General features: G+C 41.2%; 1 protein-coding gene across 1 annotated transcript; it reads left to right on the plus strand.

The window, feature by feature from the left end:
- The first annotated feature begins 361 nt into the window (after positions 1–361).
- Positions 362–25,853, plus strand: TUBE1 (tubulin epsilon 1). The gene is made up of 12 exons (XM_039530407.1): positions 362–494; positions 577–650; positions 3,387–3,439; positions 7,923–7,980; positions 8,629–8,744; positions 9,340–9,461; positions 11,494–11,681; positions 13,717–13,892; positions 16,439–16,579; positions 18,452–18,592; positions 21,988–22,162; positions 24,838–25,853. The coding sequence occupies exons 1-12, from the start codon at positions 470–472 to the stop codon at positions 24,994–24,996; spliced, it is 1,428 nt and encodes a 475-aa protein (XP_039386341.1). The 5' UTR covers positions 362–469; the 3' UTR covers positions 24,997–25,853.
- The last annotated feature ends 59 nt before the right edge of the window (positions 25,854–25,912 follow it).

Consider the following 25,912-nt stretch of genomic DNA (forward strand, 5'->3'; position numbering starts at 1 on the left):
TTTTTTCTGGATTCAGTGGCACGTGCCACTGAAGAGGCATCACCAGGGGGTCACAGGGCAGCCACATCTCAACAACCAACCCTAGGGAGGCAGGAGGGCTGCAAGCAAAGGGCCTGCGCTGCCCTTGGCCATATCAGGCTCCAACCTCCCTTTGCCCGTCGGCAGCTGCCTCCGCTCTGAGCGTTCCAGCACGGAACGTTCCATCTGCGGGAGAAGAGGGGAGCAAACCAGTGGGCGGGGAGAGGTGTCGCGCATGCGCTCGCCCTCGCCGGGGACATGAGAGCGGATGGTACCTTCCACGCCGAGCCTGGCAGTTGGAAGGGCTTGCGTGAGCCTCACCCGCACAGCGTCGGGCACGCGAGGGGCGGGGCTTTCCGAAGCCTGGTTCGGAGTAGGCGGGGCCAGCCCCTCGCCGGTTGGAGGAGGTGGAGCCGCAGCTGCTGCCCGCGCGCCCCTAGTAACGGCCACCATGACCCAGTCGGTGGTGGTGCAGGGTAAGTCGGTGTGAGTGCCCCTCCCTCCCCCATCCTCCTCCCGCCCCAGCCCCGCTGACCCGTCTCTCTCCCCGCTCTGCAGTGGGCCAGTGCGGGAACCAGATCGGCTGCCGCTTCTGGGACCTGGCGCTGAGGGAACACGCCGCCGTCAACAAGGTAACGGCCCCCGGGAGCGGCCCTGGCACCGCCTCCCCCCCCCCCCCCCGCAGCTGCCGGGCCGCGGGCGGTGCAGCGTCAGCTCCCCGCGGGAGCGGCGACCGGGTTCCTCCTGAGCGCGCGCAGAGCCCGGGCCCCCACCCCGAGCGCGGCTTCCCGGCCGGTGCCGCCCCCATCGGAGGTCGCCGCTGAGGTCCCGTTAGTCCCCGGCGGCAGCTCCGCGCGGTGTTTCCCCAGCGTCTGGCTCCGCCTGCGGGGTCCGGGGCAGCCTGAGGACTGGGGGCTACTGGGCTGGACGGCGGGGGACGCGCTGACCTGTGCAGCGCAGCCCTTGGGGATCTGAAATCTCACGGGGGTGACCTGAGCAGTTCCTCGCCCAGCCCCGCCGGTGGGGCCGCCCCTCGCGCCGCCTTCCCAGTCCGCGGGGGAAATTAGCGGCTTCGAAATGCCCCAGGAACTCCGCCGCCGCCTCCCGAAAAAACTTCCTTTGGGACGGAAACCCCCAGTGCATGAAACAAAGTCGCTCCCGGGACCCAGCCAGCAGCGGAGTGAAACTGACATGCTCAGCAGTCACATGTGTCTTGTCAGTTTCCTTCCAGGCCCAGCCAGGAGCCGTCCTTTTTGGTTTTTCCTGATGAGAAACAGACATGTTTTGATAAACTGAAAATTTCTCTTGAAAAAAATTAGTTTTGTGAAAAGGGCATTTTTCATCTGAATGATTTTCTGACAAACTTTCAGCTCCAACCAGGACTGAGCAGTTAGTACTGCTATTCCTTTTCCACCTACTATGTAATTGTTTCCCATAAGGAGCCTTTCATGATGCAGCTGATTATCCTACATTGTCCTGCTATGGGTTTCTTCCACTTTCCTCTGAAGTATCTGATGCTGGCTGCTGTTGCAGACAGGATACTGGACTAGATGTACCTTGGTTTTCCCAATCTGATCCAGTATGGCAGTTACTATGTTCCCTTCTCAGTCCTCCTCCTTCTGGTGGCCTTCCATCACAATCAGTTTTGCCAGTGCTGGGCACATAAGGTCTGCTCTGTAGCCCAGGCAAGATCTTCCATGGTGCATGGTTCCTCCAAGAGCTGACAGACATGGTTTATATTTCACTGCAGTCACATGTATCTGGGTCATTGAAATAACCCCACTGCCACATCCTGGCTTTTGACCTGCCAACTCTTGTTCTGAGATTTAAACCAATCCTTCTCTGTGCCTGTGGGAATGCGTTTGCCAGTTTTAGTCCTGCTAAAGCCTATGTGCTCCCTGTGCAAGTCTTTTTAAGTCCTGCAAACTATTTTTACTACTACAGTTCTGCTTGTGCAAATACACTCATCTCCAGCCCATGTGACTCTGACAGATCTAGTCACTGCCAAAGAGTGTGCGTATTTTCTCAGTATTGTACTAATATTGATTTGCAGTATGAGGCCTATTGATTTTTTGGCATTACAAATAGTACAGTCTATGAAGGTATGTGAGCATTGCTCTAGAAAGTGATTTAGTTATCAAAACACATGTAGACCTTGAACAAAAAATCAGGGCTTTGGAGCTGTGCTCTGGCTCCACTCCAGCTCCAGGCAAAAACCTGCAGCTCCACTGCTCCAGAGCTGCTTCGCGCTCCAGCTCTGGGCTCCGCTCCAAAGCCCTGCAAAAAATAAGTGTTTAGTTCTTTGGCAGTCAGATGTGATCACAAGGCAACAGCAGTGATTTTTCTAGAAAAAAGCTGAGAATATACATCAATAAAGAACACTTAGGGCCCAATTCTCTGTTGTTCCACAGCCAAATTTTGTGGCTTCAGCAGCTTAAAGGGGCAGCAACAGGCCCAGGGGAATCCCCCACTTCAGGGGGCTTGCCCAATTGACATAGAATCAGTGAAACATCTCTACACCACTCTCCTTCCAAGTCCCTGTGTAGTGTGTGTATTTGGAACACTGCTGTGGACCAACTATTCTCTACTTTTCATAGTCAACAGCAAATAGAGTGTATATCAGAGCAACCGTGGGGTTTCTCTAACTTATCCAAGTAGGCCCCCGGCAGGATCAAAAATACAAGGAGTATAAAGTTGCACTAAAGTCACAATTGGTCCCTTCGCCATTCCTATATTCAGCACAGGGACAGAGTAACAGATAAATGGGCCCAGTAATTAGCATGCTGAGGACCCCTGAATGGAAATGTGTCCAATTTGCAAGAAGTATATAGACATTGTTTAAAGAAAAATTTCAATGTGTTAATAAAGATAATGGTGGACAGTCTTTTTGGCTACCTTGCTTCAAAGCAGCGAGTACTGGTTCCAGTTGTGACAAGATATTGGACTAGATGGAATACTCATCTGATTCATTATGGCAAATCCTGTGATTCTAGTATACAGCAACACGCTTTCATTTTCAGCCCACTGTTTAGTGGGCAGCTGTACAGTAGACATGGATCAGCTATAATACCATAACAAATGCATGTAAAACAGCAAAGCCAGTTCTATGAAAAAAACAATACATTTATTAATTAGCAATAGAATACAAAAATCTTCAAAAACACAACATTAAAGAAAATATAATATTGGTTGTGATTTGTTAAATCTTGCATTGAATAAAATTTCTTATTGAATGAATTGTTTACTTTCATAATTACAAATTCTGTGTATATTTTTAACTAAATACTGTTGTACATTGTTAGCCAGAAATAGCATTGAGAATCTCTAAAATTGCACACTTAACTTGTGCAACGTTTCTGTTTTTTTAGAAAGGAATTTATGATGAAGCATTAAGCAGCTTCTTTAGAAATGTGGATACCAGGTAAGCTTTGCTGTATGAAGAGACCTATTTGAAATGTATCAGAGTAATTGATTTCAGTAGGTCAGCCATCCCTATCTGCTATTGCCCTGAATAAACTACAGTTTTATCTGTGTTTCAGGTCAAACTACTAATTGTGCTAAAAAGAGATCCTAACATCTTGTACTTTCATACATTGTGTCTATTCTCCTCTTTGATATAGATCTTTGCTATTCTAATTCTATGAAAGTGTTCTCCTCCTCCTTCACCCCTTCTCCCACCCACCAAAAAAAACCAGTCAGTTAATAACTGCACATTAACCTTCCTTTAAAATAAAATGTATTCTGTTTCAGCCACTCTGTCATATTTAAATGCCAGGCTTTATAATTATGATTTTTCGTGTTGATTGGGGATCTTGCAAGAGGAATTCATTTAAGAAGCACAATCTGTGCAGGCCTTGACAAACTTACCTAACCTGTTCTAGCATGAACACTAGGATCCATAGCTAGAATTTAAAGAAAGACAAACCCACCTATCCCACCATACTGGTACCCCTGCTACTCCTCCCTGCTTACACATGTGCATCTAAGCCACATCCTCTGTAACTTAATTAAAGGAATAAAGCAGTTGTACTGCTTACCGTGCATGGTATTTAGCTGTAACACTATTAAGCAGCTTTCTATCTAATATGATGGTGAATCAGTAGCTGCAAGATAGTTAAGATGGGGTTACAAAGTTCAATTTTAATAGTGGCTTTAAACCTTTATTTTGTAAAGACTTCATTGAAATGGCAAAAAACAAAACACAGACAATACATTTTGAGTACTGTTTACATTTTGGATTGACTCACTTAGATTCCTTGCAAAAAGGTCACATTCCTTGCTGCTTTGGTCACGTGCTTTGGCCACATTGTTCTCCTCATATGCTGATTCCTTGAATACCAGTTATACATCAATATGTTTGTCCATAGACTGCTTTATAACTTTTTTTTTATAGCTATAACAGAAAATGTTTGTTATGGTGAACCTATGAGATTTTAGTTTGATGGCATTTGTGCTTCAGCAGATTTGTCATCACCCACTCAGGAAGGGAGGGGAAGGGAGAGAGTGTGTACCTCATCAAATCATAGATTAGGGTTGGAAGAGACCTCAGGAGGTCATCTAGTCCAGCCCCCTGCTCAAAGCAGGACCAACCCCAACTAAATCATCCCAGCAAGGGCTTTGTCAAGCTGGGCCTTAAAAACCTCTAAGGATGGAGGATTACCACCACCTCCTAGGTAACCCATTACAGTGCTTCACCACCCTCCTTGTGAAATAGTGTTTCGTAATATCAAACCTAGACCTCCCCTACTGCAACTTGACACCATTGCTCCTTGTTCTGTCATCTGCCACCACTGAGGACAGCTTAGCTCCATCCTCTTTGGAATCCCCCTTCAGGTAGTTGAAGGCTTCTATTAAATTCCCCCTCATTCTTCTCTTCTGCAGACTAAATAAGCCCAGTTCCTTCAGCATCTCCTTGTAAGTCATGCTCCCCAGCCTCCTAATAATTTTCATTGCCCTCCGCGAGACTCTGTTCAATTTTTCCACATCCTTTCTGTAGTGGGGGGCCCAAAACTGGATGCAACACTCCAGATGTGGCCTCACCAGTGCTGAATAGAGGGGAATAATCACTTCCCTCGATCTGCTGGCAATGCTCCTACTAATGCCAATATGCCATTAGCCTTCTTGGCAACGAGGGCACATTGTTGACTCATATCCAGCTTCTCGTCCACTGTAATCCCCAGCTCTTTTTCTGCAGAACTGCTGCTTAGCCAGTCGATTTCCAGCCTGTCGCAGTGCCTGGGATTCTTCCATCCTAAGTGCAGGACTTTGCACTTGTCCTTGTTGAACCTTATCAAATTTCTTTTGGCCCAATCCTCCCATTTGTCTAGGTCACTCTGGACCCTATACCTACTCTCCAGCGTATCTACCTCTCCCCCCCAGCTTAGTGTCATCCACAAACTTGCTGAGATGAATCCATCCCATCATCCAGATCATCAATGAAGATGTTGAACAAAACTGGCGCCAGGACTGACCGCTGGGGTACTCCGCTTGATACCAGCTGCCAACTAGACATCAAACCATTGATCGCTACCTGTTTAGCCCAACGATCTAGCCAGCTTTCTAGCCACATAGTCGGTTCATCCAATCCATACTACTTTAACTTGCTGGCAAGAATACTGTGGGAGACCGTATCAAAAGCTTTGCAAAAGTCAAGATATATCACATCCACTGCTTTCCCCATATCCAGAGCCAGTTATCTTATCATAGAAGGCAATCAGGTTGGTCAGGCATGACTTGCCCTTGGTGAATCCATGTTGACTGTTTCTGATCACCTTCCTGTCCTCCAAATTCTTCAAATTGGATTCCTTGAGGACCTGCTTCATGATTTTTCCAGGGACTGAGGTGAGGCTGACCGGTCTGTAGTTCCCCAGATTCTCCTTCCCCTTTTTAAAGATGGGCACTACATTTGCCTTTTTCCAATCATCCACCTCTCCCAATTACCACAAGTTTTCAAACATAATGGCCAATGGTTCTGCAATCACATGAGCCAACTCCCTTAGCACCCTCGGCTGCATTGCATGCAGCCCCATAGACTTGTGCATGTCCAGCTTTTCTAAATAGTCCTTAAGCTGTTCTTTCACCACTGAGGGCTGCTCGCCTCTTCCCCATACTGTGCTACCCAGTGCAGCAGTCTGGGAGCCGACCTTGTCTGTGAAGACCGAGGCAAAAAAAGCATTGAGTACTTCAGTTTTTTCCACATCATCTGTCACTAGGTTGCCTCCCCCATTCAGTAAGGGTCCCACACTTTCCCTGACCACCAGCTTGTTGCTAACATACCTGTAGAAACCCTTCTTGTTACCCTTCACATCCCTTGCTAGCTGCAACTCCAATTGTGCTTTGGCCTTCCTGATTACATCCCTACATGCTCAAGCAATATTTTTTTACTCCTCCCTAGTCATCTGTCCAAGTTTCCACTTGTAAGCTTCCTTTTTGTATTTAAGCTCACCAAAGATTTCACTGTTAAGCCAAACTGGTCGCCTGCTATATTTGCTATTCTTTCTGCACACCGGGATGATTTGTTCCTGGGCCCATAATAAGGCTGCTTTTTTTGTAAATACAGCCAGCTCTGCTGGACTCCTTTCCCCTTCATATCAGCCTCACAAGGGATCCTGCCCATCAGTTCCCTGAGGGAGTCAAAATCTGCTTTTCTAAAGTCCAGGGTTCATATTTTGCAGCTCTCCTTTCTTCCGGATCCTGAACTCGACCAACTCATGGTTACTGCTGCCCAGGTTGCCACCCATTTCTACCTCCCCTACCAGTTCTTCTCTGTTTGTGAGCAGCAGGTCAAAAGAAGCACAGCCTATAGTTCATTCCTCCTGCAGTTGCACCAGGAAATTGTCCCCAACACTCTCCAAAAACTTCCTGGATTATCTGTGTATTGCTCTCCCAGCAGATGTCAGGGTGATTGAAGTCCCCCATTAAGAACCAGGACCTGTGATCTGGAAACTTCTGTGAGTTGTCCAAAGAAAGCCTCGTCTACCTCATCCTCCTGGTCTGGTGGTATATAGCAGATGACCACCGCGACATCACCCTTGTTGCTCTCGCCTCTAAACTTATCCCACAGACTCTCAATAGGATTTTCTCCAGTTTCATGCTGCAGCTCTGAGCAATCATACTGCTCTCTTGTATGCAGTGCAACTCCTCCACCTTTTTCTCCCCCGCCTGTCCTTCCTGAACAGTTTATACCCATCCATGATAGTGCTCCAGACATGTGAGTTACCCCACCGAGTCTCTGTTATTCCAATCACATCATAGTAGACTAAGGGGAAATTTCTGAACTGAAGAAAAAGGAGAGTAACCTCTGAGTGCTATTTAAATTCCCATACACTTCATTACCTTTATTATTAACTAGATTATGAAACACAGAAGATCGTGAAGAGCTGCTAAACACTCCCCTGCCCATTTTTTTTAAAATAAGTTAGGTGAGAGCTTATGCAAGGTCACTGCAGGCACAGGACCCAGGTTTTTATTTTAACAGCCCCGAATATTACACACTGCACCATATTGCATTTCAGAGTGATTAAACAAGTCTAGTTGTCCTTTGCCTAACCATTATATACTACGCTCCTCTCAGAGCCAGGGCTAGAATCCAGCTACTTTGCCAGCGATGAGTAGGGGGATGTTCCTGATGGTAATATTTCATGCTGACCACCTTAGCGTCACTTGAAGTTGTCCTTAAGATATCAGTGGGATGGGATCCTGTAAAGACTTTATTTTAGGGAATTTCCATTAGGACTTTGCAAGTAGAGTGTGTGGTGTATATGTGTGTGTGAGGGGCAGCGTTATTGTTTTGCATTGGGTCAAACCTGTGGACAGGAGAGATTAATGAGAAGGAAATAATTTTAATAATACTGTATCACTTCCATAATGGAGCCGATGTTATAAAACATTTCTCCCTTTTCCAGAAATGGTGGTGATGGTGCTGATATTCACAAAGGAAAAATCTTCTCTTTAAAAGCACGAGTAAGACAATTTATAAGGATAATTTTGTATACATTGCATACTTGTGACTGACTGTAAAGAGCTCATGGTTTAAACTTCCTGTGTTTACCTTTTGTCTTAAATGCACAACTTCAGACATGCTTCTCAAACTAAAACTGAAATTTCTTAGTTCCTCAGGTTAGTGTAACAGTATTATAGTCCGCTTTGCGGGCAGACTTCAGTAATAATTTGAAATGTATAATTTAGGAAAATGTGTAGATCACACATATAGTTGGCATTTGTTTGGAGGGGGCAGTAAAAGGTTTTATTTGAGCCACTTAGTTAACATAAGTTTTTGAGAGGAAACATCTTTGAAAATCGGTGCCAATATTTTTTGTTACTAAGTATTCAGCATGTTATGCATTTAACCCTTGAAACTTTGAACAGCATAAACAAAAGTTGCAATAACTGAAATAATGCTTCATTAAATTTTGTCTTCTGACGAGATGATCAAGGTGAATTTTTCTAGAGTCGGCTTCTCAGTCATAGTGTATCTTTTAAAATAAGATATTTATGCCTGAAACTTTAAAGGAACAAGATACCTTTTATCTCACAAGTGCTCGTATCCCTTTTGTGTAACAATTTCAAAGAGTGGCATACTGACTGAATTAAAATTTTTCTTTCTCTAAGGCTCTCTTGATTGACATGGAGGAGGGTGTAGTGAATGAAATTCTGCAGGGGCCATTGAGAGATGTGTTTGATAGCAAGCAGCTCATCACAGATGTTTCTGGTTCAGGGAACAACTGGTGAGAATAAACTCTTCTTTGCAAAGCAATTTTAGCTACTAATAGATGGCAGTTGAAAAGGGAAATGATAACAATGTCTTTCTAGAGGATTCTATTGCACCGGGGGGGAACTGAGCCACATTAACAGTAAATCTTAGAGTTGCTGTCACCTTGAGGAGAACCTTGAAAAGCATTTTATTTATGAATCATTCTGCTGATATATCATTTCTTCTGTGTTTCTCTTCCCTCGCTGTTATTTGTTACTTGACCTACTTGCATAAACAAAGGATCATTTGTCTTAGGCATTCTCCTGTTCCAGCGGCTCATTCTTCACTGAAGGTCATGATCTAGTTTGGGACATTATGCAACTTGCATGGAGTGAGGAGTGAATTACAGGAGCAGATGAACTTCTGACTTCTAAGTGACACAGATCCTGACTTTTTGTCACAAAAAAGGGAGGAGAAACTCCGAATAAAGTAGATAACCGAACAAATTTCCAGTTTTTCTCTGAGGTGTTAGCACATCTCTAATAATACTGTGTGTACAGACAAGAATAGGAAGAATTAGAGTACAAAGCTGGACATTTAAATTTTCTTCTTCTTTCCCATATTTGCAGGGCTGTAGGTCATAAACTGTATGGCTATCAGTACCGGGAACACATTGTGGAAAAGCTGAGGAGGACTGCAGAACACTGCGACTGTCTGCAGTGTTTTTTTGTAATTCATTCAATGGGAGGTGGTAAGCGTTTTTTCATGGTTAGCATGTCTGCAAATGCCACAAGAGAAAAAGGAACTATATTTTAAAAAAATTTAACTTTAATAATATAAGACACTGGTAACATGGTAAGGATTTTTTTAAATTAACAAAGACCCTTTAAGTCAAGTTAATAGTAGTAATATTACCATAGTGACTAGGGCTCCTTTTTGTTAGGCACTGTATACACAGAACAAAAAAACAGTCCCTGCCCCCAAAGAGCATACAATCCAAGTATAAGATCAGAGACAACAGATGCATACAGACAGACAAGTGGGAGGGAGGAGCACAAGGAGACAATACTGGTCAGCATGATATGCAAAAAGTCTAAGTAGATCAGTGCCTAATGATTTTCAAGGTTTTTTTATAGGCATCACAGAAAAGCAGAGTTTTAAGGAAGGTTTTGAAGGAGGATAATGAGGTAGCTTATATTTTTTGTTTCCATCTGTGGTTTTCTGTTCTCCCTTGGGGTGTTTTGACCATGATTGTCAGAACATCCTGCTCCCACAGTGCTTTCTTCTAACTTTTTTACCTATTATTATCAACATAAATAAAGTGTTCTCTTAGTACCATTTTGTAAATGTATCCAAGGGTAACCTTGTGCAATGACAACTTTGGTGTTAGCATAATGGCACCAAACTTGAACAACTTCAGTGCTGTTACATTAAGAGAAGATAGTTTAAATGGATAGGATCTGAAAACTGAATATGAAAATAGTCCCCTGTTTTCCATGTATCTTTGTGCTGTGTCTTCAGTGTAATATGCTTAGTTTGAGAGAACCTGCTTATTATTACTCTCAGCATTGCAGAAAAGCAGTTATATTCTCCTCATCCTCCAGCCTCATAATTAAAATTGTCAGCTGTTAGGATTCCAGAATATTAGCTGTCCAAGGCAGAAAATACACAGTTTAATTTTCAGCTCTCTGATTTGAACTTAATGTTGACAGTAAAGAAAGGGGGGGGGAAATCATGTTCTGACTTGAAAACCGACCAAACTTAATAAGGAAGTCACTGAAGGAAAAATAAATTTGAACACCAAAAAGTACCACTTGCAGTCATCTCACTGACTATAATTACACTCAAACATACAAACTGTATTATGCAAAACTCATTATGGAGATACCCTGCCTTTTCCCAGGATGATATATCTACACACAAAAGCTGAAGATGCCCATTTACCTGCATTATTGTGCTATTTGAATCTGTATTTTAGGCTTAAGTAGAGATGCACGCTGATCAGATACAATATTTGAGTGTTCTAAAAAGATTCCGAAACCACATTTTTTATAAATATCCATTCTTATGTTTTTAACAAAGTTAGCTAGACAGTAGATATAACTTGCTAAGAAGAGCCATGTCCCATCACAAGAAATGTTCCAGAGTAGACTGGATGTAACACTTAAGGTATTTCATAAAAGCTTAGTACAAGAGTTGGTCTAGAATTTTTCAACTAAAAGTTTTTCAGTCAGAAAACACCAATTCATCAAAACAAACTTTTTACAGAAAAGGGTCATTTTTCATAGATTCCAAGGCCAGAAGGGACCTAGATCATCAAGTCTGACCTCCAATATAACACAGGCCATAAAAGTTCCCCAAAATAATTCCTACAGCAGATTTTAGAAAAACGTCCAGTCTTGATTTTAAAAGTGTCAGTGATCGAAAACTGACCAGGATCCCTGCTAAATTGGCACATTTCCCATTTCAAAATATTTTTGGAAAAAAAGTTTAGAAATTGATTCAACATTTCTTCAGTTGACCCAAAAAAAATTGTTTTCAGATTTTTTTGTTCATGAAAATGTTCAAGATTTCAAATTCTTATCCCAGTTCAGGATGGAAAAACCTTTTCCTGTCCAGCTCTACTAACTCCCACTGTGATCACTGAGTGCTGAGCACTTATGAAAATCTGGTCGGTAATGTACAAAGAAATCCTGCGTTTCAGAGGGGATTTAAATAATTCAGGATATTGTTTTAAGCATTCTCTCTTTTTTAATTGTAACTATTCTCTTAATTATTCTTAGGGACAGGATCTGGTCTTGGTACTTTTGTACTAAATGTGCTTGAAGATGAGTTCCCGGAAGTATATAGATTTGTTACTTCAGTTTACCCTTCTGGGGAGGATGATGTCATTACTTCTCCATATAATAGTGTTCTGGCTATGAAGGAACTTAATGAGCATGCGGACTGTGTGCTGCCAATTGAAAATGAAGTAAGAGAGAGTATTAATATTCTCGTCAATTTCTCTTGTTGTGTACATTACAGAGGAAGTGTTTCTTCCTTCTCTGTATTGATGAACAAGAAAATGTTATCCTGAAACTTATTTTCGAAAAGAACCAAAGTGGCTTGGGCTCTTAAGTTCCTTAAGTCACTTTTGAAAATGAGACTTAGGGTTAGGGTTGCCAACTTTCCAATTTAGGAAAACTGGACAGTCTGCTCCTTCCTCCTCCCCCTGAGGCCCAGCCCTTTGCTCCACCCTCTCCCCCAAGGTCCTGCCTCCACTCACTCCTCCCCCTCCCCTACCCTGCACCCAGCCTAGGGACTGCCGCACTCTGCCCACCCCACCAGTTACCTGCGGTGGGCGCTCTTTCCATAAGCCATTCACTCAAGTCACAACTTGGAGCTGAGGATAGAACCCAAGATTCCTGAGTTCCTGCCCCTCCCTGCTCTAACCCAATAGCCCCCACTCCCCTCCCAGAGCCAGGGAGAGAACCCAGGAGTCCTGACTCCCAGCTGCCCCCAGCAGTTCCTCCAGGCCACCAACACTGAGGCAAGGGACGGTTCCAAACACGCCCTGGTGTCCCCTGCCTGTCTGGGTCCATGGAACTGGGAGCAGGTGGTTGGTCGCTTCCATCTGGGGAACTTGCCTCATAGTTTGTAGCCTTCCCCACCCCCGCAGCAGCAGTAACCCACTTACCCTGGCTGGCTCCAGAAAACTTGCACGGAAATATTGGTTCTGGGGTCTTCCCACTTTTCTTGAAGGGTTTATCGAGCCTCTGCTCCTGGTTCCTCTGCACCCCACACCCAGGGGCTCTTGGGGCCCTGGCTCCCAGGCTACCTTAGCTGTGGCTGGGGCAGGCTGGCTGCAACATGCCAGAGCCTGTCAACTTCTGCCGCCCGGAGAGTGCGGGGAACCAAGTTCCCAGGGAGTAGCGCTGGAGGCAGCCGGGCTCCTACCTGGGCAGTGATCATGCTGTTCATGGAGCGGGGATGGGCAGCCTGACCTGTTGGAAAGTGGCCCAGTGCAGTGTGCCAAGCCCAGGCCCCTCTGCAGCCGGAAGGGAGGCAAGCTCTCCAAACAGACCCTCTCCTGACATCCGAGCCCCGCAGGTAGCAGGCTGCCCCCTTCCTTCCCGCAGCCTCTCCGTCGTGCTTGAAGCTTGCCCTCCTCCCCTCACCCAATCAGCTCACAGCACCAGTGCGAACCAGTGGGCGCTCCTCAGCCCTGGGCCGGCCCCCTCCTCAGTCAGAGCTGTGAGAGGCCTCCTGTAGCCGAGGCTGAGGCTCTCCATCAGCAGCTGAACAGCTGTTGATCTTCCCACCCTCTCGACAGGGAGGCTTATCACGTTTACTCTAGTAATCAGACTTTTAGTGCTGACCGGACACCTTTTCGACCAGACTTTCCAGTCAGAAACCGGACACCTGGCAACCCTACTTAGGGTCCTAAGTTACTTTGGGGTTTTTTTTGAAAATTGTATCCTTATTTAAAAATTGCCCAGTACTTTTTCCCTTTCCTTACAGGGAATTTTATTCCTATGTCTGCTTTAAAGTAAACAGTAAATGATTGCAAAAACCCTTGTTTTTAAGATCCTTATTCTCAATATATGGCTATTGGTTTATAAACAAAATTGTTCCCCATGCAAAAGTGATTTTTTTTAATTTGAAAAAAATCTTTTGTGCTGTCTTTTGAATTGTATTGAATATGAGAACAAATATCTTATTTAGAAAATACAGGTTTTTCTGTATTTGAATAAAAATTAAACTTGTGTTTGAATTAAGCTTCATATTTTCTTGACACATTTGAAGAAAAGCAGTTCAAAAATACATTAGTCAGTTGTGAATGACCAAACAGTGAAGCAGACGTCAAAGGCACAAACTGTTAATTTGAGCTACTGTGCTTAAATTTTTGTTCTTAGATTTTAAGTTTTTACTGAAACAAACAGGGACACTGAATGTGAACGCTCTGTGCACAGGAGTACCTGGAAGCTTTTGTTTATAATAATTATTTCATTTGTTTTCTCTCCAAGTCTTTATTTTCTATAGTTAGTAAAATTCATCAGATGACCAGTTCTGGAAAGCTAGGATCAACTGTGAAACAAAACAGCTTGTTAACCTCAAGTGCAGGCAGTATCAAAACTGAACAGGAGAAGCCATTTGATGCTATGAACAATATTGTGGCCAACTTGCTGCTGAACCTGACAAGGTAATCTTACTGAGTATTCCACTATGCAAGTAATGCTGCGAGAGATAGTATGCAGAATGGATGTACTGCACTTCAGAAAATATTGATCCATTCTCAGTATGGTATTAGTCAGCTGTTGTAATTGAGTTAATAAGCACTGTTCAAGTCTTGTAACAGCAATCTAAAGAACCGACTTCAGGGGGTAATTTGGCAAAGTGGCTTACATTTTAGCATGAGGAAACTACTGTAGAAACCCTAAAAGGGATATTGAATGAAATCCTGTCCCATTGAAGTCAATGGCAAAACGCTCATAGACTTCAATGACACCCCACTGACTTCAGGATTTCTCCTACTGAATCTGTGGTACAGATGAAGTAAGAGGTCATCTGAATTCTTAGGATTGATACTCTTCTAACTTGCTAGCCTAGCTTTGTAAACCTATCATGAAAACTTGCCCTTGGCAAAAGAAACTTTTTTTTTTTTTTTAATCCATGGTTTGCCCTAAAGATCTAGTTTTGGGTGGGTTTTTGTTTTGTTTTTGTGTTTGTTTTTTTAAATGATTTACTCACCCATTGGAGGAAGTGATTACTCACCACAGGCAAGTAGAATTTTTTTAAGATATTCAGGTCTTGGACCCTTATGCTGTGTGTCAAATAGGTGTTAAATAAATTTAAAAGTGAGAAGTTATTCATGAGTGATTTTTCAAAAGACAAACTGAAGTACATTCAAATATAAGAAAATATTTATGCAGCAGAAATGCGATTTCACCTTTATTAAAAATAGGAACCTAATATTACAAGACAGGGTATAAACAAATATTACTCATGTAGTGATACACCACTTCTTGAATATACCTGCTACCCCCCAAACACTAGTTGTTTAATATACAAAACTAGTCACTATAAGAACTCCCATTGAAGTTAATTGAGACTAATGGTTTAAGAGTACTGCTCCACTTTTTGTAACAGGTTGGTTCAAAAGATGTGTGAATTTATGCAAAATCATTATTAAAATACATTTGGTTACTAAAACTGATGTCTAATTGATTACTTCTCACTTTTTTTTTTTTTAAACCCATCAAAACTTTTTGTCTAGTGTTTCCAGGTTTCTTAACTCTTTCATCCTATGAGCATTCCATGTCTCTGGTCCTCCATCTCCCACCACCTGCTGCTACCCTGTGAACATTTGTTTAGGATTGCGACATCAGAATTAGCATCCTCTCTACCACTTTTTCTCCTTTTTTTTTTCTCCTTTTTTGGCTGCTGTTATCAGTGCAGTACACGCAGTGAGACGGAGGCATAACTCCTCTACTCTTCTCTCCATTCTTGTTGTCCTCAGTTTATTTGCATAATGCAGTTCTTTTGGTTGAAATGAATTGGTGGGAAGATTCTTGCACATATATAGATATTGATTGCCTGTAGCTTTATACAGTCACACATTGTTAAACTGAGATGTTAAGACTTGTTCCTGCTAACCAATTCTCTTTATTCCAGTTAATGACCATAGCTAACCTGGTAATCCCCTGTTGTGTTTAGTAGTATAGCAGCCCTTACTCCCTAATCCCTATTTCCAATTATTTGAAATGATCTGCAGTAGTAACCCTGAAATGTCTAGTCAGGGGTCGGCAACCTTTCAGAAGTGGTGTGCCGAGTCTTCATTTATTCACTCCAATTTAAGGTTTTGTGTGCCAGTAATACATTTTAACGTTTTTAGAAGGTCTCTTTCTATAAGTCTATAATATATAACTAAACTATTGTTGTATGTAAAGTAAATAAGGTTTTTAAAATGTTTAAGAAGTTTCATTTAAAATTAAATTAAAATGCAGAGCCCCCTGGACCGGTGGCCAGGACCCGGGCAGTGTGAGTGCCTCTGAAAATCAGCTCGCGTGCCGCCTTTGGCACGCGTGCCAGAGGTTGCCTACCCCTGGCTAGTTACGAAGGGAGTTATCACACCTCAGGCTTATCTTCAGCCAAAAACCACATCTCTGTAGAGCAGTACCTTAACCAGTAAACAGTGGGTGCTTAGTTTTAATGTTCAGTGCTTTTTTTAAGAGAAATTAAGACTATTGGTACAAATGTATGAAAAACCAGTAACTCTCATGATAGTGATTGATTCACCAATTCTGAAGTTGGTAAAATGACATTATACTTCTTGAGAGAGACAAGTTGGGTGAGGTAATATCTTTTATTAGACCAACTTCTGTTGGTGAAAAAGACAAGCTTTCAAGCTCCACAAAGGTCGTCTTCAAGTCTTGGAAAGGTAATCAGAGAGTCGCCGCTAAGTACAAGATGAAACAGATTGCCTTGTGGTGCTCGAAAGCTGGTCTCTTGCACCAACAGAAGTTGGTCCAATAAAAAAAATCACCTCACCCACCTTGTGTCTTTTATATTGTGGGACCATCATGGCTTCAACAACACTGCAAGCATTATATTTCATCTCCATGATGTTCTCTGTTATAGGGAACAACTGGAAAAAAAATATGGATATAACAGTAACAAATCCAGCTGCTACATAATTTTTTGTAAGTAAATGATTTTGTTTTTATAATAGTACTATTAAACTTTTAGCTCTGCCAGGTTTGAAGGTTCCCTTAATATGGATCTTAATGAAATCAGCATGAATTTGGTTCCCTTTCCTCGACTTCATTACCTGGTTTCCAGCTTGACTCCTCTGTATACATTGGCTGATGTTAATGTACCTTCTAGACGGTAGGTGAAACAGACTGTTATGGAGTAATGGAGGCTACGCTATAGCTGAGGTCTGGTTTAAGCCCTATTTTTATCTCCTGTAACTTCCACAAAAGAAAACTGTATATTCTGTATCTAACCCGAGGATAAAAGTTTCTTTGGAAGCCTGTGGAAAAAATAAAAGAAATTTAAAAGCACTGTGGTATTTCCAAAATTTCCCTGATATTCACTTTGAAAATGTTCTTAATGGTGTTTTATTTAAGCTCAATCTCCACAATGGCTTGGTTTACAAACTCAGAATATGTTTTGTTAGCCTTTCGGAGAAGTGCCTTTTTAGTGGGTTCTTTGGAAATCAGTGAAGGAACTGCAAAGACATATATTATTAAGAGCTTGGTGATAGGGTATTTCTACCTCCCACCAAGAAATTAAATCCCACCATTAGAGCAGTGATAGACGGTGGTGCAGTGCTGGTGGAGGGTCCCTGTACAGGTAAATGGGAGGGTGGAAGATGCAGTGAGGATATTCCAGGATGGGGAATGGAGCAGGATGCAGGGGACTGGGAGATGTACCTACTGTTGGTAGGGAATGGGGGACACATGGAGGGTAGCATTATGTTCTCAGCTCTTTAATAGAGAGATTCTGGGTAAGGTAAGTGGAAGAGGACACATAGTGGGGACAGATTATTTACAGTGGACCTGGGGCACATGGAAGAGCGGCTTAAAGGAGTATACAGGGACTGAAAGAAGGCATGAAGGGGACTTGTGAAGGTGGAGTCTTTTATCTACATTAAAAACTTCACATGCTCAACTTTCCAGGCATAAAGCTTTAAACTTTCTTTCCACCCTCTACTACTCGATATTATGCCCAAGTATAATTGTACCTCTCTTCCCAAGACTCCACTCCTTTATGAACTTTCCAGATCCTACAGTAGAGGAGCTTTACATCTTTGGGCCCCATAAGATCATTCAACCATGGCTCTCCTTCCACAGATTACATAAACCAGTCCAATTTGAACTTTTGGGAAAATTTCCTTTTTTTGAAAAAAAAATTTTTTTTTAAAGTGCCAAACAACTCTTTTTAAGAAGTAAAGTTGAAAGTGTGGTTCAGTGGGTTCCCCCACACACACATACTATATATTTTTTAAAGGCATAGAATTTTTGTAAAATAAGGTAATGAACCTTTAACACACACAAGTCTGGTAACAAGGATGGTCCATGTAAAGGGACACTTAATTTGAAATCTAGTTAATTCTAAAAAAAATCAATTTGAAATACTTTCAGTTTCGTCTGCCAATACCTATGGCTTTACATTCACAATTTCCTTTTCTCTTAATTTTTTCCCTCTTCCCTTTTACTGGGTGAAAGGGCCACAGAAAAGGGAATCTGACAGTACACAGAATGTTTTCAAATGTATAAAGCAAACAAACTGGAAAGAGCAAAGAGGAGAGAAAAAAATCCCTATTCTCTAAATCTAAGGAAGTCTAGTCTGTTGTAACTTGAACCATCTTTTACCCCACTGAGCTTCAGGTTACATCAACTCTCTGGTACATTCATCACAAGTCTGGGACACTATGGGTAAACTCAACACAAGTTACTGGCATGTAACTTACTCCCCCTTATCCACTATTTCTGAACTTGGTATAATTTATATGGTAAGGTGCTCAAAGAAAAGAGTGCCAAGAAAAGCAAATGTGTGGTCATAAGAGGATGTAGGTTGAAATAGGCCACCCAGCTTGTACTATTGTTTGAATATTTTTTGACTGTCTAATTTATCCTTTAAAATAACAAGGAAGTGGATGAATTTCAGTTGCTCTTAAATTACAAGCTATAGGATTAGTGAAGAACTTCAACATGCTTAATAAAAGTAGATAACTGCCTTTTTTTCTTAATTTAGGTTGGATCAAATGTTTTCAGATGCTTTCAGCAAAGACCACCAGTTGATTCAAGCAGACCCAAAGCATAGCTTGTACCTTGCCTGTGCACTTCTGGTTCGAGGAAATGTACAGGTTTCAGACCTTCGCAGAAACATTGAAAGGTTTGATCTATTCATATGGCTTGTTTGTGCACAATTACTTATTACAGAAGCTGTTGTCAGATGCTCACAGATGCTCCCTATTCATACAAAAAGCTTAAATAATTTCAGCAAAAAAAAAAAAAGTTTAGTTATAGGCACTTGAGAGAGGAAATGTTACTGACCAACAGAAAATGAGTGAGAGAGCTTGAAAATACTATTCTGTGCTTCCTAATGACATAATTTGTTAATAAGCTTTGTAAGTAGTGAACCTTTCTAAGCATCATGGGACCTTTTCCAAGCCAAATCCGTTTGTGGTTATGATCAGGTGATTACCAAATAATTTTCTGCATACCATCAAAAAACCCCACCATTCTTATCATATACCTGTCAGAAAGATGTTTGCTGAGAGAATGGTTCAGTTCATCTCCCAGTTTTTGCCCTCAAGCCTCACTCAGCCCCAGGGGAAGCTAAATTTCATACGCTTGATGTAATAAGGGCATTGTTATATTACCTTAACATGACACAATCATTCAGAAGCACACCTAGTGATCTTTGATGATAGGCTTGGAAGGATTCATTTTTTATTGATAAACGTAGGTAAGCATTGATTTCACCATACATGAAAAATATTTCCACTAGTAATTATTAGGGCTGTCAAACGATTAAAAAAGTAATTGCGATTAATTGTGAGATAAAAATATTAATTGTGATTAATCACTGTTTTAATTGCCCTGTTAATAATAGACTACTAATAGAAATTTATTATAAATATTTTGAATGTTTTTCTACATTTTCAAATATATTCATTTCAATTACAACACAGAATACAAAATGTACAGTGCTTAATTTATATTATTTTTCATTACAAATATTTGCACTGTAAAAAGATTTTGAAAAAGTATTTTTCAATTCCCTCATACAAGTACTGTAGTTCAATCTCTTTATCATGAAAGTGCAACTTACAAATGTAGATTTTATTTTATTTAATTTTAGTTACGTAACTTCACTCAAAAATAAGTGTAAAACTTTAGAGCCTACAAGTCCACTCATTCCTACTTCTTGTTCAGCCAATCGCTAAGACAAACAAATTTGTTTACATTTACAGAAGATAATGCTGCCCACTTCTTAGTTACAGTGTCACCTGAAAGTGAGAACAGGCGTTCGCATGGCACTTTGGTAGCCGGCATTGCACAGTATTTATGTGCCAGATATGCTAAACATTCGTATGCCCCTTCATGCTTCAGCCACCATTCCAGAGGACATGCTTCCATGCTGATGACGGGTTCTGCTCAATAATGATCCAAAGCAGAGCAGACCAACACATGTTCATTTTCATCATCTGAGTCAGATGCCACCAACAGAGGTTAATTTTTCTTTTTTGGTGGTTCGGGTTCTGTAGTTTCTGCATCATAGGGTCGCTCTTTTAAGACTTCTGACAGCATGTTCCACATCTTATCCCTCTCAGATTTTGGAAGGCACCCCAAATTCTTAAAACTTGGGTTGAGTGCTGTAGAAATCTCACATTGGTACCTTCTTTGTGTTTTGTCAAATCTGCAGTGAAAGCATTCTTAAAACAAATGTGCTGGGTCATCATCTGAGACTGATATAACATGAAATATATGGCAGAATGCAGGTGTAAAACAGCAGGAGACATACAACTGTCCCCCAAGGAGTTCAGTCACAAATTTAATTAACGCATTCTTTTTTTAACGAGCATCATCAGCATGGAAGCATGTCCTCTGGAATGGTGGCCGAAGCATGAAGGGGCATTTTCAAATATATTTGAAAATGTAGGAAAAAGTCCACAAATATTTATAATACATTTCAATTGATGGTCTATTGTTTAACAGTGTGATTAAATACTGATGAATCACCATTAATTTTTTTAATCGTGATTAATTTTTTTGAGTTAATCGTGTGAGTTAACTGTGATTAATTGACAGCCCTAGTAATAATAATAAATTTACAGGTAGTCAAAGTAAAAAATGATGCTTGAAAACTTCTTAGAGTTTTAATTAAGGATATTTATATTGTATATTTTGACATGTGATATTGACAATTTGGGTTTTAACAGTTATAAAGCTTTAATTTTTTTTGAATTTTGTCGGCTACTGTCATTAAATCTGAACCCCACCATAATTTACAACTGTGTGATTAAAAATTAAAAAATGATTCAAACCCATAATTTTGTACAACTGTGATAATTTAAATCACAAATTAAAAAATGCTTGAAAATAAATATCAATATCTGTCAAAATTATTTTAAAAAACATTGAATTCTGCCAACCCTACCTGAGAAGGTTAAAGTTCAGGCCGTATCCTCGCAGGTTATCAAAATGGATCTTCAGCTATATAAAAACATGGTACAAGCTATCCAAGCTGGAACCCGCTAGCTACATTAGAACTCATTCTGCTAGAGTTCAGTCAGCCTCTGCTACCGGATTGAGGAATGTCCCTTACTGAAAATATGTAAGGCAGCCTCCAGGAGCTCAGTCAACTCATTCACAAGTCACTATTCATTGTAGAGGCTTCCAGATCAGATGCCCATTTTAGTAGGGCTGTCCTGTAGTCATTTTTAAAATAGGACTTCAGTACCCATCTCCAAGGAAGCAGACAGTCACCAAGAGTGAAATCTGTGTGTACAGTCACTGAAGGAAGAATGGTTACTAACCTTACAGCAACTGTGGTTCTTCGAGATGTGTTATCCACATGGTCTCCAGGACTCGTCCTCCTTCCCTTCTACTACAGAGTCCTCCTCTGGGATTTGTTATTGACAAAAGAACTGAAATATGCTTGGGCCTGCTCTGCCCTTTATGACCTCGGGTGCTGAGGTGTGAAGACATCTAAGGCACCGGTGGGCAGCCGCAAGACAATGGACAAAGGAATCCAGTCTGTAATGTGCACCAAGAGTGGAATCCATATGGACAACACATCTTGAAGAACCACAGTTACTGGGAGATAAGTCCTTTCTCCCAGCACCAGCAAATCACCTATATGATCTGTCAACAAACTTAAGAATATGCTGTCTATGGCATCTATTGTATTACACTATGTCTGACTAGTTTTGGCTGCTGCTAGGCTTCCCCTTTTTTATGGGAAACAAACTGAGCAAAGTATCTTTATGATACCGGTCCCTTGAAGGTAGCTTTATTTTTAATACTGAAATATAAAATAAACTAACAAATTATTATTAAAATTAGCATTCTCCTGTGGTTTTTAAGCTTTAATTAAGCTGCTAATTTAAAAGAGTTATGCCAAATGCTAATTAGAATGGCTTTTTTCTTCCTGAAATTTTATATGCAGGTGCCCTTGAGATTGCTTGTTTTAGCAAAGTAAACAGAACTGTTAACACGGTGCTATGTACTGTACCTCTTTGCTTGCTTGCTTATTTTAAGCTATGAATTTATGTATTGCAGGTTGAAGCCTTCCCTTCATTTTGTCTCATGGAATCAAGAAGGCTGGAAAACTGGCCTATGTTCAGTACCTCCTGTGGGCCATTCTCACTCACTGTTGGCATTAGCAAACAACACTTGTGTGAAACCGACCTTTACAGAGCTCAAAGACAGATTCATGAAGCTCTACAAGAAAAAGGTACAGTGAAAAGCAGCATAACGTCCAATGTACTTTAAAGTAGCAGTAGTCTCTTCTATCATTTTATTTTTCGAGATGCGGAGGAGAAAAGCAAATTTCAGTGCAAGCTGCAACAAAGAAGATATTGCTTTAATATACATACAATAGACTTTGCACTCCGAATGCAAAGCAGTGTTGTGGACCTACCTTTTCTGATAACAATGCATTTTTTTTTTTTATTAGTATTCCTGTACCACCAGAATGAGTGTCTTGATAACCCATCCTGTGTCTGAATTGCACCCCACCAAGATAGCTGGGAGCATGCTACAAAAGTGAACCTAAAAACACTTCAATTATGCCTGTTTGTTTGCAAGGGCAAAGGAACTGGAAAAGCTGCAGCTTTGTCAAAGCGAAAGATAGAAATGTTAACTAAGTTATTGCTCATAGGTTTTTTTAATGTTTGTCATAAGTCCTGTGCTATTGATCATCAAAATTGTTAAAGAAAAACCTTTAAGTTTTTAACACCAGTACTCTAACTCACTGTATCAAACTTGTAAAATCCAGTGAAGCTGTCTTGTAACACGGACTGAGACTTCAGTTTTGTCATGAAAGTTGTGGCTGTGGCAAACATACAGCCTTAGCTAAAATAAGGGTGGTGTTTAAGTTAACAACTAAAACTAAGTTGGGCAGATAACCCAAGAAAAGACTGAAAGGAAAAGAACCGTATATTGAGTTAACAGGATATCCTAAAGCAGTGGTTCTCAACCTCTCCAGACAACTGTGGCCCTTTCTGGTATCTCTGCCTCTGCAGTCCTGCATGGTATGGTTTTTAAAAAAAGAAACATTTAAAAAAAGATGTTACTTCTGTCAAAGATGCCAAAATAGCTGTGTATTCCTGTCCTTTTGATGGCATGATAACTGAAACTAAGAGCACGATACTGATAATAAATGCTGACGAACTTAGGAATTTCAGCAAGGGAGAAGAAAATCTAATGGATCTGGAGTCTGATTTGTCTTGCACACCTCACTTTAAAACTACTTGCTTATAAAATCAGACCTAAAAATACAAGTGTGTCTCAGTGCTCTGTTACTGAAAAAATGCTTACTTTCTCATATTTACCACATGATTTCCAACTGATTTATTTTATATAGAGAGCAGTATAAACAAGTCAGTCTGTATGAAATTTTAGTTTTTGCTGACTTCACTAGTGCTTTTTATGTAGCCTGTTGTAAAACTAGCAAATATCTAGATGAGTTGATGCACCCTTTGGAAGACTTGTACACTCCAGGGGTACGTGTACCCCAGTTGAGAACCACTGTTCTAAAACACCTTTGGAAGTTCAAAGTTTTTAAAGGAATCCTAAAAAGTGGGAAGATGAACCTTAGAGCTGTTGATGCTTCCTATGTGGACTGAAGGAGGTTTTCTGTTAATATAAATGATCCACCTCCCAATCCCCAGGCATTTACACTGGGGGGTTAAATCAACTGAACAGTGGCCCTCGGGGTTTGAATTTTTCACATACTTGAGCCAGATAGCTAGGTTGTAGTTAGCTACATTTTAAGTGTAGTCCTGGCTAAACACTAATGTCAGTGAATTCCAGACACTACAGCCCACTACAACAAAGCCACAATTGTCTGCCAGCCTGCTTTGATGGGCCCTCTAAAGATGGGTGGCAGATAAACATAAGCACTGAACTTCTAGCCTGGCAGGGGGAGTCATTGTGCCCTCCCAATCCTGGGCTTCTCCAAGGGCCAGAGAGGCCCTCAGCATAATGTAGGCTTTCAATATAAAGGGCTTGGTCAGAAGCCCTACACTGTGCCATAGTGCAGACTATCGGGGGGTGAATTGCAAAGTGTACCAAAGTGTTGCACACTAACTGCCCCATATGGATGCTGCTGGCCAAACTAGTTTGTGTTCTCTAACTGTTAGGACTATGTTCACGTGAACTAGGTACTTTTTAAGTTCATGCCAGCAGCATCCACACAGGGCAGTTAGTGTGCAACTCTTTGGTATGTTCTGCAATTCACACCCCCAATAGTCTGCACTGCAGTGCAGTGTAGACGTAGCCTAAGATTCTGAACTATGTATTGGTGAATCCTTTCAACAAGTTCTACACAAAGGAACAAGCCTCCTTAATGATCTTTATTTAGAGTAAGACAGGATGCAGGATGAGGATGTGACTGATCTGGCTGGCAGTATTGTTCAAGATCCCCTCCCAACTCACCCAAAGATTAATTAGATCAACCTAGCAACGTCATTCAGGGCTGTGAAAAAATTCATGCCCCGAGCGCTGTCACAAGGTTGACCTAACCCCCAGTGCAGATGCAGCTAGGTCAACGGAAGAATTCTTCCATCAACCTAGCTACTACCTCTCAGACAGGTGGATTAACATCAATGGAAAAAACCCCTTCCATTAATGTGGGAAAAGTCTACAGCAACGCAGCTCTGGCACTGTAGTTGTGTCGCTGTAGCAGCTGTAGTGTGGGCATGCCCCAGAGTATTGCAGCAGGAAGTTGCTAAGTAGCTTTTCAGCAAAGGATATAGTGAATCTAGACCATCTTTCAGTCTATTTATGATAGTGCTTGTTGTCCCCTTTCAAGGTAGGCTAAACAATAATGTATATTGAGCTAGATGAATCTAATCTAACTCCTTGTGCACAGAAAAGGATATAGTTAATCTGTGTATATTCTTATAGGCTCACCTTCACCATTACTTGCACGTTGATGGGATGGAGCAAAGCTGTTTCTCCGAAGCCATATCATCGTTGTCAGATCTAATAGAGGAGTATAACCAGCTAGATGCCACTAAAAGTGCGCCTAGAACATATCCCTCAAGACTGAAGATAGCTATGTAACAGAGGAAGAATTGCTATTATTTGCAGAACAGCAAACTGCCTAAGCTAACTGGATGGGTTGTGAAAGAAGCTAGGACTAATCATTCCACAGGGATTCTGCTACTGTCCCTCTCCCGGCTGGCTGGGAGTGTTGTATCAAGTGCTCAGACTGTGGAAAAGGGACCAACATATATCGCACACTAGCAGAGTAAGTAGTGATCACGTCTGCCAGGAGGAGAGAAGGGAGGAATTGTAACAGCCCAAAATGGAGTTGGTGAACTCCTTGGACCAACTTGCACTAATTGATCCCTGCTTTGGAGCAAAGAGTCCCCTTGGTATAAGATACACGAGGGAAGGGAAATCCTACATTTCCTTTTTTGAGATGAAAGGAGGCATCTAGTGAGTCGTTTCTGAAGTTCCTAATATCCTAGAAAATTTATTTCCAAAATGATGGTCTAAGTGATGTGTGTCACTATTCACACCTTAGAGTGTTGCTTCGTCATTGTATTTAGATGTAATTGAACTAAAATTTTCCAATTTGATATCAGAACTGGCAATATGAAGAATAATTTGACAAAACAGATGCATCAAGTACAATACTAATATATTGTATAATAATGATTCACCTTTTGTGAACTCTAGGTTGCACTAATGTTGGTTTATATACTGATGAGGATAAGAGACTAGCATAGTATGCTGCCTCTTTATCTAATAACTGTGATCATATGTACTTATGATATGGATTGTTTGGAGAATGAAGATTATATTATTAAAAGAACCTAATTAAAATAGAAGCATATTTTAAATATATAATTAGAGTAAAGAGATTTTTGTATTATGATCAGACTATATTTATAAACAGTTGTCTTAATAACAACTCCTGTATTTTTGCAGAATAAAATATGTGGATATTCAGAATTTGTCTGCCAAGCCTGAC

The sequence above is a fragment of the Mauremys reevesii genome, linkage group 3 (assembly GCF_016161935.1).
Source record: "Mauremys reevesii isolate NIE-2019 linkage group 3, ASM1616193v1, whole genome shotgun sequence".
Classification (NCBI taxonomy): Eukaryota; Metazoa; Chordata; order Testudines; family Geoemydidae; genus Mauremys; species Mauremys reevesii.

What these genes read in the sequence shown, in the direction of transcription:
- TUBE1 (XM_039530407.1), top strand. Translation starts at nt 470, where the DNA reads ATGACCCAGTCGGTGGTGGTGCAGG. An exon ending in TTGCTGCTGAACCTGACAAG is followed by an intron (nt 13,893 to 16,438) that starts GTAATCTTACTG and finishes TTAAACTTTTAG; the next exon opens with CTCTGCCAGGTTTGAAGGTT. An exon ending in GTTAATGTACCTTCTAGACG is followed by an intron (nt 16,580 to 18,451) that starts GTAGGTGAAACA and finishes TTCTTAATTTAG; the next exon opens with GTTGGATCAAATGTTTTCAG.